Source organism: Myzus persicae, unplaced genomic scaffold, assembly GCF_001856785.1.
Source record: "Myzus persicae strain clone G006 unplaced genomic scaffold, MPER_G0061.0, whole genome shotgun sequence".
NCBI lineage: Eukaryota > Metazoa > Arthropoda > Insecta > Hemiptera > Aphididae > Myzus > Myzus persicae.
Genome location: NW_019101034.1, coordinates 1 through 12099, shown reverse-complemented (window position 1 = coordinate 12099; position 12099 = coordinate 1). Strand labels below are relative to the sequence as shown.

Sequence of the window (12099 nt, the reverse complement as noted above, 5' to 3'; positions counted from 1 at the left end):
CCCGAGATAGTTCATCTCGGTCGAGAGCTGAACGTCGCCGCCGCACAGTCTGATCGCGGGCAGGGTGTACTTGTACCTGTACGTGAAGAGGACGGCTTCGGTCTTCTCCACAGCGATCTGAAGGCCAAGGTCAGTGATCCGCTCCTCCAACAAGGACAGGAGTCTCCGGGTTTGGTGTCCTCAGAAAGGTCTTGCGACCTTTCATCCGACTGCAACTTCGGACCTTTTATTAGCACGTGGTGCTAGTCAAGGGCTGTAGAGGCCTACGACCGCCAACCGACGGGACCTCCCCACACCGGGGCATGGCCAGAGGACCGCCGGAGACTGACGGCCGCACGTCGTCTAAGGACCACGGGCACCGAGCACGCCGGAGGGCATCTCCGACGGGCTCGTACCATGTAGCTAGGGCATACAGGTGCCTTTCGCCATCCTGGTGAGACCGCAATCTATCCTCGTCGCTTTCCGTGTTTGGTCACGGACAACCTTCGCTGTATATAGCTCCAACGATAAGCTGGGTGGGCGCTAAGGAGGAGCCGTGCATTCCCGGCCGGCTGTCACTGTACGGGTCCGCCGGGTCCCGTCACTCGGCAACTTTCCCCTGACCGAGCATGAGGTCTTTTCCCACATAGTTCGCTCCGGCGAACCGCCACTTCGAAACCAATCCGCCGTCGGCCGGGGCAGTGTCCACCACGACCGACGTGTGAGGGCTCGGCGTCAATCTCTCAACGCCGAGGGGCTCCCTCACATCCCGAAGCACCATTATCGCTCCCCGTTAGGTAAAGCACATCAATGGTGAGATGCTCGGGCGAAGCTTCGTCGGCGACAAGCCTCAGCTTATGGCCCTACCGATATTTCGGCCGTGTACCGCGGGCTAACGGTGGGCCCGTACTCGCCTCCCAGAGGCGTCACCGGGCAGTTAAGCCAAGTGACCGACCCGCTCTTCGTGAGGTCGCGGTCAGAACCTCATTCCACGCCTCCCAGAGGTGTCACCGGGCGGTTAAGCCGAGTGACCGACCCGCTCTTCGTGAGGTCACGGTCAGAACCTCTCAACGCCCTAGTCCCCGAGGGTTTCGGAGCGTCCGCGCCCCGGGCGCCGGCCCCGACATGGCCTTCCCTTTCAGTCGCCTCTTACGACAAGCAGGGAATACTGCTGCGGAATTCTGGACGGCCGCCCGCAGCAGGGCCGAACTACACGTCCCTGACGCATGAGTGCGCGCCCAGGTCGGGACGCACTCGAGCTTGTCTCACCGCTTCTGCCGATCGCGCCCAGCGCACTCATTCGAGACACCCCGAGTGCACTGCCATCCGTCACTGACGGTGGCGCGTCCTGACCCATAAGGTCATTTGTCCTTATCTGTCATCGGTCTGTGCGATTTGTTAACGCTTCTTTTGCAAAGGTGGACAGTGCATTGTAGGTCCTCTTACTTTTGAGGAAGGCTCCATCCTCTGGAGGCCATCCAACGCCCTCCTGTCTCAGGACTCGTTTCATCTTTAGGCGGGCAACCTTGGTCCTTGGACAGAACATCAAAACATGCTTCACCGTTTCCGGCATACGGTCACAGGCACATATGGGGTCCGGAGCTAGAGTGAAGCTGTGAAGCTTAGCTCTGAAATCCCCGTGGCCAGTCAGGAATTGGGTTGTCCAGTGGTCCAGATCCATCGGTAAGCTGCACCTGTGCCTCACCGATGGGATCATTTTCTGCGACCAACTGCCCTTCTCTGTTGAGTTATATCTGGTCTGCCACTCCGACATCAGGTTATCAGTCTCTTCAGCCAGAGTTTCCGACGGGATCATGCGTCTGGAATATAGCCGCTTAAGGGCTTGAAATTGTATCTCAAGATCCAGAGGGAATGTCCCCGCCACTGCTGCCAGGCAGTTTGTCGAAGCCGTTTCATATGCACTGGTTATGACAAGCAGTGGGGCCCTTTGTGAGGAGAGCAGTTTGTTACGGCTCTTGAGGAGTTTGGTACCCTCGGACCATATCTCGGCCGCATAAGTAATTCTAGGGAGAAAGACTCCTCTGTAGATGGTCCTTTTTCCCCTAGCTTCCATCGTTTATTGAAAAAAAAAAACATCTAATAACAACAAATAATTTATGTTTTTATACAATCAAAAGTGGGGGCCTCTAACCACCCTGTAAAAATGTGGCCTTCAGCCTATAATAAACAATTCTTAATTAATTGGTGCTTTGTCTTCTACGTTCCTCCTCTTCTTTTTTGGACATTATTTCTTTCACGAATGCACTCACGGCCGACCAGTTTGCTTTGCTCTTCAGCATTGTCGACAGCAGCGAATCCGGGTTGATGTCTTCTCCAACTGTTTGCTCCAGCGATCGCCTACGGAGGTGCCAAGCATCGCACTCAAACACCGTGTGGAAAGCGTCGTCAGTAGTGTTCCCACAGTACCAACAGCTGGGTGATGGGCACTTATCTATTTTGTGCAGGAATGATGCGAAGCACCCGTGCCCAGTGAACGCTTGGGTGAGGTGGTAGCTCATTTCACCGTGAGGCCTTGTGTGCCATGTTTCGACGCTCTTCACTAGTCTATAGGTCCATCTGCTATCTTTGGATGAATCCCACCTTGCCTGCCAATCCCTCATCAGGGTTTCTCTTGCTTTTTCCCTGTGGTTTGTCGCATCGTTTGCCCATTTCCCCATGTAGATTTGTCTTCTCTCTGTTGCTAAGAGGTCGATAGGTGGTAAGTCTGCCAGGACCTGGGAGCTTACCGTGGAGATGGTAGAGTAGGCTGAAACTACTCTGATCGCCACTTTTCTCTGTACCTTGATGAGCTCAGTTTTGCCTTTTGCGCTCATCCTGTCCGCCCAGTTTGGGGCTCCGTACAACAGGATTGATTGGACAGCGCTGGCGATGAGTCGTCTTTTCCTAGGCGTTGCTAGGCTAATGTTAGGTAGTATTCGGCTGAGGTTTCTTACCACCTTTTGCGCTTTGATTGCCGTGTCTTTTGCATGCTGTGTGAATTTTAACTTTGAATCTATCTGCAGCCCGAGGTATTTAATTGTTTTACTCGTCCGTATTTGTTGGCCGCCGACGCTAACCGTCATGTCGTTATGAGTCCTTGTATTAGTGATGATGAGGGCTTCGGATTTGTGAATTGCCAGCTCTAGGCCGACACCAGTGAGCCAATTTCTTGCTATCTCAGCTGCGTCGGAAAGAGCGTTCCCTAGGAGTATGGAGTCTTTTGCGACTGCCACTAGCGCTACGTCGTCCGCGAACGCGAGGAAAGACACTCCAGCTGGGAGACGGTTTTTTAGGAGACCGTCGTACAATACGTTCCATAACGTAGGACCCAAGACGGAGCCTTGGGGCACTCCGCTGGAAATAGGTTGTGCAGTCTGATTGTCATCAATTTTGAGCAGGAGCGATCGATTTTCCAGGTAACTTCCTATGATCCGGCAAAGGTAGCTTGGGATAGACTTCTCTTGTAGTGCATTTAGAATTGCTGCCCATGGTGCTGAATTAAATGCGTTTTTTATATCCAGCGTTAGTACTCCTATTTTGTTTCTGGGGCTGTTTGCTTCGGAAATGGCTCGGAGAGTGTGGACCGCATCCGTGGTGGATCTGCCCTTGCGGAAGCCGTACTGTCTTTCGTCCAGACCGTTGTTCTGATCGAGGAAATATCTCAGACGGTTGTCTAGGATTTTCTCTAACAGTTTTCCAAGGCAGTCAAGGATGCACAGAGGCCTGTAAGAGGACGGTTGATCCAGCGGTTTGTCTCCTTTTTTAAGGAGAACCAGTCTAGCCGACTTCCATTGTGCGGGGAAGTGGCCCTCAGACAGGCACTTGTTGTATACTTTCAGTAGTAAGTCCGGTTTGCATCGGGTGTAGCATTTTAGCACATCATTGGTGATGCCGTCTGGGCCGGGGGCAGTGTTACTCTTTAGCGAGCGGGCTGCCGTCTTTATTTCTTCGAGCTGTATCGCCGCGTTCTTCGCCTCTTGTGTGCTGCTAGATGGCCACACGTCGTCTGGCCTTTTCTGGTGGGTCGGGAACAGCTCGCGAACTATGGACTCGACTCTGCCCGGAATGTTGATCCCGGGGATAGGCGAAGGTTTTGTTAGTTTCCCCATTACCAGTCTGTAAGGCATGCCCCATGGATCGTGTTCTACTTGGTCGCACAGCCTGCGCCATTTTTCGTCTTTCGCTACCTTGATAGCTTTTGCCAGCATCTGTTTCGCCTCTTTTGCGCTTTTTTCTTCTTCGGTGCACGACTGGGGTCCTAATCTTTTCTTCTTGCGTTGGTAGACTCGGCGCAAGTGATTTGCTGTCTTGCGGAGGCAGCCTATTTCGGGGGACCACCAGTAGACCGATTTTCGGCGGCTACCGCTGGGCGGTGGAGACACTCCTTTGCACGTATTCTGGATGTTGGATGTGAGTAGTCTAGCACTTTCCTCTGCTCCGCTGTCGGTCATGTCCAAGTCAGTTGTTGCTTCTCTGAGGATCGCTTCCAGCTTCTTTATTTCCAGTTTGCGGCTGTTCCATTGTGGGGGGTTTTCGGCTGTTGTTGGTGGTTGCTTTTCGATTTCAAACCTAATATATCGGTGATCGCTTAGTGAGATCGTGTCCAAGACCTCCCATCTGACAATTTTGTTAGCCAGAGCTGGGGAGGCGATCGTGAGGTCTATTATCGATGATCCGTTTCGATTACAGAATGTAGGAGTGCTGCCTGAATTGCAGATTGTTAGCCCTAATGCATTTGCGAAGTCTGACACGGCTTCGCCTCTCTTATTGTTTGACTTGCTGCCCCAGTCGGTGTGGTGAGCATTAAAGTCGCCCGTTATCAGGACCTGGGTGTTTGCTGATCTGATGCTCAGTTCCAGTCTCGTTATGAAATCCATGTATTCATGATGGGTCGAATTGGGAGAGCAGTAACAAGAATACAATCGGACGCCTCCGGATTCTATCCAGCAAAAGCCCTGTTCCTTAGCCCCTATTTGGTCGACACTTGTTTGATTGGCATTTATTATCGCTGCTTTATTTGTGGAGTCGTTGTACCAGTTCGAGGTCTCTATGTGATGGGGCTCAGTGATGAATATGAAGTCAGATGCCTCTTCGATGCCTACTTGGTGTAGTAGGTCTTGCGCTGCTTTGGAGCAGTGCAAGTTTATCTGTAGGTATTTAGACATCCTGGGTCGGGGCGTCAGGCTCCTTTCCTGAATCCCTTGGGGCTGTGGTTTGCGGCGTTCTCTTGTTGGCCATAGCAGTCCGGTATGCAGTGCACTTGCTGCTTCCGGGGTAGTGGTCGGTAGGCTTTGATAGGTCCATACAGGCTATACATTTCGGTGACGATTTGCAGTCGGATGCTTTGTGGCTTTCGCTGTTGCAGAGACTGCAGGCATTGGTGCGGTCTGGGCCTTCGCATGCGTATTTTGTGTGTCCATATCCGAGACATTTAAAGCATCTAGTAGCAGTTGTTTTTAGCCGTACTTTGGCGTAGACCCATCCTATTTTTATGCGTCCTTTTTTAGCCAGGTTCAGCGCATCCGTACTCCTCAGCCTAACTGTTGCTCTTTGGGTCCCCGCGTATGTCGGTCGGATGCTTTTTATTTTAATCGACGTGTCTTCTAGTGCGAGTCCTAGAGTGTTCTTGATGCACGTTTCGACTTCTGTCTCCGTCGTGACTCCGTCGAGGTCTTGAACGTCTACTTCGTCGTATCTAACGAGCCCTCTTATAGCTGCGCGATCGCTTAGGTTAGCTTTTAGTGCCTCGACAAGTTCTTCTCTTTTTTTGTCCTCTGGTTTAAGCCTGATTAGGATCTCTCCGTTTCTGCTCTCCGTTATTGAGGCTACCTGTGATCCGATACTCTCGATGTCTACTTTTTGTTTTATTTCTTTAAGTATGTCCGAGTACGTCTCGCCGTTTTCAGGCTTGACCGCTATTGAGTCCGAGAGGAGCTTTCTGGGAATTTTCGGATTCTGTCCTCGTGGTCTCCCCATGGTTTTTGCTGGTGCTCTTTTTCTCGTGACGCTTGTCCAGCCTTGAGTTTCCTGTCCCTGTTGTGGTGTTTCGGTTTCAACTTCTACCTTTTTGACCGGCTCTTGCTGTGACTTTTGCTGGGAGTTTCCCTGTGCTCTTGCCTGCTCTGTCTGCTTCCGAACAGCTTTCTCCTGTATTTTTTGCTGTTTCTCAAGGTCCATCTGGTTCCGCTCTGCCACTAGCTGGTCGATTGATCCCTGCTGCGTCGTCAGCTGCTCCTGGATTCTTTCCAGCATTGCCATGAGGAGTCCGTCTGGTTTCTCAGGATTCGTCGGCGTTGGCGTTGGCGGTATCTTAACTTCCTTCTCTGCTAGCTTCTGGGTGTTTTGCTCCTTGTCGCCAGGTCCCTGCTTTTTCACCTTTATGTACTGAGTTAGGAGCATACGCAGTTTTGGGAGAGTATCCTTAATCTCCCTGTGAACATTGCGCGTGTTCAACGCAAATTTCTCCATGCTTGCAACGTAATAGAGGGTTTTGTCTAGTAGCTCAGCTTCGCTGAGGGTGGCGATGTTGATGGTCTTCGTGACGGGCGATGCCACAGCCCCCACTTGCGTCACAGCAGTTCCTTTTGTGCATCCGTGTCCTTCTTTATCTTCGTGTCCGATTTCCAGTTTTCCAGTCTTTTCTCCGATTATGGACGGTCCCCCCCCCCCCGAATCCGTGGGGCCCTAGGTCGAGGGTAAAATAATTCCGGTTTCTTTATCCATGGTTGATTTTCTGAGGCAAATTCTAGCCTGCGTTTTAGCCCTACCGCCAGGGGGGGAATTTGCAGTTGCCTTCTGGGGGATTTGCAGTTACCATCTGGATCCGTTTGCTGTAGGTAGCAGGGAGACCGGTCCTGCCGGCCCCAACGTGTTGGGTCTGGGCTGGCTATGGTTTACAGTTTCCTTCTGGGTCCGTTTGCTAGCGTAAGCAGGTGGTTACCGTACCTGCCACCGCAACCGTTTAAGGTCGTGGAGGCTCTGGAGGCTCCGACCCCGACTGGTTGGTCGGAGCCGGGGAATTTGGGTACCTCTTAGCACCGAATTGAATCGGTGAGCCCCCCCACCACGTCAAGGTGGGTCCCGTCGGGGGGGCTGTAGATGGTCCTAGCCGCTGCTCTGCCCATACCCCAGTTCGCGGAGTAGAGGGACCTGAGCCGATTGTACATGGGCCTCGATTTCAGGCAGACAGAGACGACGTTGTCCCAATAACTCCGTCTCGGGTCCAGGAGTACCCCAAGGTACATCGCTGTGGCCGTCGACGAAATCCTGGGGACACCCGCTCCGGTGCCGAAACCGACGCTGTACCCGGGCTTCAGGCCACCTTTTAGCGACATCAGCTGACTCTTGGCAGCAGAGAATTCGAGCTTAAAGCTCGTGGCCCACGATTTTAGAATGTCCAACTCTTTTTCAATCCGGCGGAAGGCAGTATGGGGCTCGGCTGCTCCGACCATGAGAAGGATGTCATCCGCGTAAGCAATGACCTTAACTGTGCGGGACTCATTTATCCGCTCGAAGATCGAGGTCATTGCGACCTTCCAGAGGGTCGATCCCAGGGTCTTCATTGGTCACGTCTTCCAACTCCTGGGTCGACTTGGCCCTGGTGACCAACATCGTGTCGTCCGCGAATCCCAGGAGCTTGGCTCCGCAGGGCAGCTCGGTTCTCAGGACGGCGTCGAAGGTAGCGTTCCATAGGAGGGGGCCTACGACAGAACCCTGGGGCACGCCTCCGGAAATCTCCATCTCTAGCGTACCGCCCTCTTCGCAGTTCGCCTGCACCGTTCCCGTTCTCCCGGAGAAGTACGACCTGAACATGTTCTGCAGGTATTGCGGGACGCTCCACCCCAGCAGGGCGTTCATGATGTCCGACCACTTTATCGAGTTGAACGCGTTCCTGATGTCGAGGCTGACGGCTAGGCAATAGTTACCTCCGTCGACCCCTTCCAAGAGGCTGGCCTGCAACTCACGTACCTCGTCGTCCGTGGACTTTCCTTTCCTGAAGCCAAACTGATTGGCCGAGAGCCCACCGTTGGCCGACATGTGGTCCTCGAGTCTTCGCGCGAGCAGAAATTCGAGGATTTTTCCAACGTCGTTCAGCAGGCAGAGAGGCCTGTAGGAAGAGGGCACACCGTCCGGCTTGTTGGCTTTCTTCAACAGCACCACCCTGGCGGTCTTCCACTCCTTGGGGAAGGTCCCACTGCGGAGACAGCTGTTGTACAAGTCTAGCAGGATGCTCGGGTACGCCTTGTGCACCGCCTGGAGTATCTTGCCGGTGAGTCCGTCTGGGCCAGGGGCTTTGTTCTTGCTGCCCGCCCTCTCGACCGCCAGGCCCACTTCCGTAGCCGTGAACGGGACTACTGGATCTGCAGGGACCAGCGGGCCGTCCGTACTCGCCTGGTGTTTCGGGAACAGGGTATCGACGACCGTCTGCAGCGTCGCGTAGTCCATCGAGGCCGTTAGGTTAGGTTAGGACCTCTCAGCTTGCGCATCACCAGTTTGTACGGCTTGCCGAACGGATCGGCATCCACCGAAGAAATTAGTTCTTTCCAGCACGTCTTCTTGCTACGGAGTATGGCGATCTTCAGCTGCTTCTTGGCTTCACGGTATGCTCCGTTGGTCAAGGCGAGCTCTGCTTCTGCCCGTTCTTCGTCGAACTCGTGGGTCTGGCGGCGTCGTAGTCTAGACACCCGGGCGGTCATCCTCGTCATCTGGCGTTTGGCCCTGGTGCAGTCGGCTCGGAGAGCCTCGATATCCGCGTTCCACCAGTGGGCGGGAGGCTTCCTCTGATTGGGTGTCCGACGGGCAGGAAAAGCAAAGTCGCAGGCGGCTGTGACCCTCGACCGAAGTGCGGAGGCCCCGCGCTCAGCGTCTTGCCAGTCTTGGAGGCCGTCTTGCTCGAGCCACTCGGCCTGTATCAGTCCGGCGAGGAAGGTGTCATTGGCTACACCGCCCGCGGTGTTCCAGGCGCGTGGGGCGACAGTTGTCGCAGGAGCGGCTCTGTCTCGGTCGCGTCCTGAATTCAGGGTGAACCTGATGTAATGGTGGTCGCTGTTGTTGAACACCGACTCCAGTACTCTCCAGTCTGCGATGCGAGGTGCCAAGGAGTCGCAGGACAGGGTGACGTCGACGATGGATCCGGCGCCTCTAGAGAAGGTTGGAGTCGAGCCCGAGTTTGCGATGACCAGACCCAGGGACTCAATCAACAGCTCCAGTTCTTCACCTCTCCTGTTGTCGACCCAGTCGCCCCACGCAGCGGATCTCGCGTTGAGATCCCCGGTGATGAGGACGGGGAACTCCTGTTGGACGGCCCTGATGCTGTCTTCGAGACGGCGGAGCAGGTCCTGAAAATCTTCTATTGGTCTGTTGGGCGACGCGTAGCAGCTGTACACCTGGACGCCGTTAAGCCGAGCTGAGACGAACTCGGGGTCGCTGATGACGTTGGCCACCGTTACTTTCGTGTTCGCCACGTAGATGGCCGCCTTCCGTTGTCCGGCGCTCGCGTGCCAGGCGCTGGATGCGGGAGCCGCGTTGTAGGGGTCGCTGAGCAAGGCGACGTCGATTCTTTGTTCAACCATGAATTGCGCGACGAGGTCTTGTGCCACGCGGCAATGGTTGAGGTTGCACTGTATGAAGTTGAGTCCCATCACACAGCTCCACTTTCTTCTGCGAGCTCCTCACAGCTTGAGGTTGAGGGCTGCGACTGCTGCTGCTGCGCCTGCTTCTGCAGGGCACAGTCCTTCGCCAGGTGGTCGTCGGCTTTGCACCTAAAGCAGCGGCGGGGCTTGGCCTCGTTCCGGCACTCGGCGCTAAGGTGACCTTTGCCTTGGCAGCGGAAGCAGGTGGGCTGGTTGCTGGCCAACAGTTTCACCCTGCACCTGGTCCACTCCACGGTGACCGCTTTCTTTTCCGCAAGTGTGATGGCGTCCTTGATCGGCAAGTGTAAGCTCGCGACGAACTCCCCTCTTCCACCAGAGTTCTTGCGGATGGTCACGTGCTCTGAGGTGACTCCGGTAACTCCCGCCTGAGAGACGCCGGCAACGACGCTCTCTGCCTCTGCCCATTCAGGAATTCCCAGCAGTAAAATTTGCGTACGGGGCTCGGGTATCCTGACCCTGGCCGCATCTCCTACCACCTCCCGGATCTTCCCGGCTAGCAGTGTAGCTTTATCGTGTCCCTCAATCTCAAGGAGAATTCCTCCCGCTCTAGTCTTCCTCGTCGTCAGGACCTTGACGCCAAGAGACTGGAGGTTGATCGAACTCGATATCTTCCTCATCACGGAAGCTAGGGAGCCTCCTTCCGCCGGCCGGTCAATGGTGACCGCCATGGATCGCCGAGCCCGCTTCCGCAGGAGAGCCACTTGGTCGGTGGTCGAGCGCGGTTGTTGGGCCGGCTTCGGTGGCTTCCTTTTCCTAACGACCTCGCTCCAGGTCTGCTGCTGCTGGGGTTGCTGCTGCGGTTCCTGCGGCTGTTTTTGCCGTTGCCGGGGCAGATCATGTTGCTCTTGCTGTTGGGGCTGCTGTTGCTGCCGTTGCTTCACTTGGCGCTTCCGTTCCTGCTCAGATAGCCGTTTCTTCCGCCTGCGTTGCAGCTGTGGCTGCCGCTGTTGGCTTGCTGGGTCCCGAGCCTTGGACGCATTTCCGGGCGGCAACGATTTTACATTTGCATCAGTGTTGGTGGCAGCGTCCCTGGTTGCCACAACATTCTGGCGCTTCTCTTCCGCGACGTCCGAGGCCACCGTCTGGGTAGACGCGCATCTGGAAGACGGCGGTGCCCCTCGGCCTTTGGCCAGGAATGACCTGATCTGCCCGGTCGCCGTGTTGAAGGCAGAAATGACGTCGTTCCTACTTCCGTGGAAGCCGTTGACGACCTCCAACAGCTCGGAGATGGCCGAAATGACCGCCGGGCTGTGTGTCTTCTTGGCCACGAGTTCGAGACTTGATGCTCTCTCGAACAGGGTCTTGAAGGCTCCCTCTTGTGTAGTGAGCACCGCACCAAGATTTTTCATGGCAGACTTAACCGTTGTCAACTTTCACGGGTTGATGTCCGCTCACCGATTGACCAGTTGGCGATTCTGGGTTCTTTTGTTTGTTTCCATCCATATAGTTCCCACGAGTGGGCATGATTTGGTCGTCACCCCGTGGCAGTGCAGCGTACCACGGGGAAGGCTAAATACTGTGGGGGGTGCCAGGTTAGGGACCTTAGGTAACCTAACCTAACCTCTAATCAGGAAAAATATGTTTTATTAAAAAAAATTATAGATGATATACAAGGTGCTAATTTATTTTTATTTACAAGCGCTGATAATGTTATAAAACCACACTTAACTAAGAAAAATTCTATCATTATTTTTGATGATGTAATATGTGGTCCACAATCTGTAATTAGAGACTACTTTAGCATCGGCAGGCATTCGGGTGCTATCTCTGTTTTTTATTTAGCACAAACGTATTCTAAAATACCAAAACAGCTAGTAAGGGATAACTCAAACTTTTCAATAATACTGAAACAAGATGACACGAATTTACGACATATACTTAATGACCATTCATCCTCAGATATGAATTTTTTAGAATTTCGGAAAATGTGTCATTTATGCTGGAATCATAGTGATTATGGGTTTATAGTCATCGATACAACTCGAGAAATGAATGAAGGAATATATAGATGTGGTTTCCATAAGTTTATAAAAATTAAATAATTTTGAGTATGTATATACATATATATATATAACGTAACACTGCCATTACTAGCATAGCGTTTTCAGTAGTCATACAACACAGTTATATACTGTTTATCATTCGCAATGAACAGAAAAAGAGTTATGTTAAAAAATATGATAACATCGAAAAACAATATTAAACGTAAAATAAAACGGGAATGAAACGTGATATTATAGATTCCGATAACTATTACCGTGATGTTTTTAAACCCATAACTGATCCATTGAGTTCGCGAACAGAAAAATATGATCAATATGAGTTGCGGCAGACTGATGATACAAAAACAGATACCGTTTTCAGTAGTGATGAAGACAATGACAATGAATTAAATTCATCATTTGCTAATTTTTTTAATGAACGTCCTAAATTGAAACGTTATGATAAATCATATGGTATGTATTAT

General features: G+C 53.0%; 2 protein-coding genes across 2 annotated transcripts; both read right to left on the bottom strand.

The window, feature by feature from the left end:
* Positions 1-8432: 8432 nt before the first annotated feature.
* Positions 8433-9620, bottom strand: LOC111027429. Its single transcript, XM_022305800.1, has one exon. The coding sequence runs from the start codon at positions 9618-9620 to the stop codon at positions 8433-8435; it is 1188 nt and encodes a 395-aa protein (XP_022161492.1).
* LOC111027427 (RNA polymerase II degradation factor 1-like) lies at positions 9521-10987 on the bottom strand. Its single transcript, XM_022305799.1, has one exon. The coding sequence runs from the start codon at positions 10979-10981 to the stop codon at positions 9620-9622; it is 1362 nt and encodes a 453-aa protein (XP_022161491.1). The 5' UTR covers positions 10982-10987; the 3' UTR covers positions 9521-9619.
* Positions 10988-12099: the final 1112 nt, after the last annotated feature.

Coding starts and splice junctions, on each gene's coding strand:
- LOC111027429 (XM_022305800.1), bottom strand. CDS start 9,620: ATGGGACTCAACTTCATACAGTGCAACCTCAACCATTGCCGCGTGGCA.
- LOC111027427 (XM_022305799.1), bottom strand. CDS start 10,981: ATGAAAAATCTTGGTGCGGTGCTCACTACACAAGAGGGAGCCTTCAAG.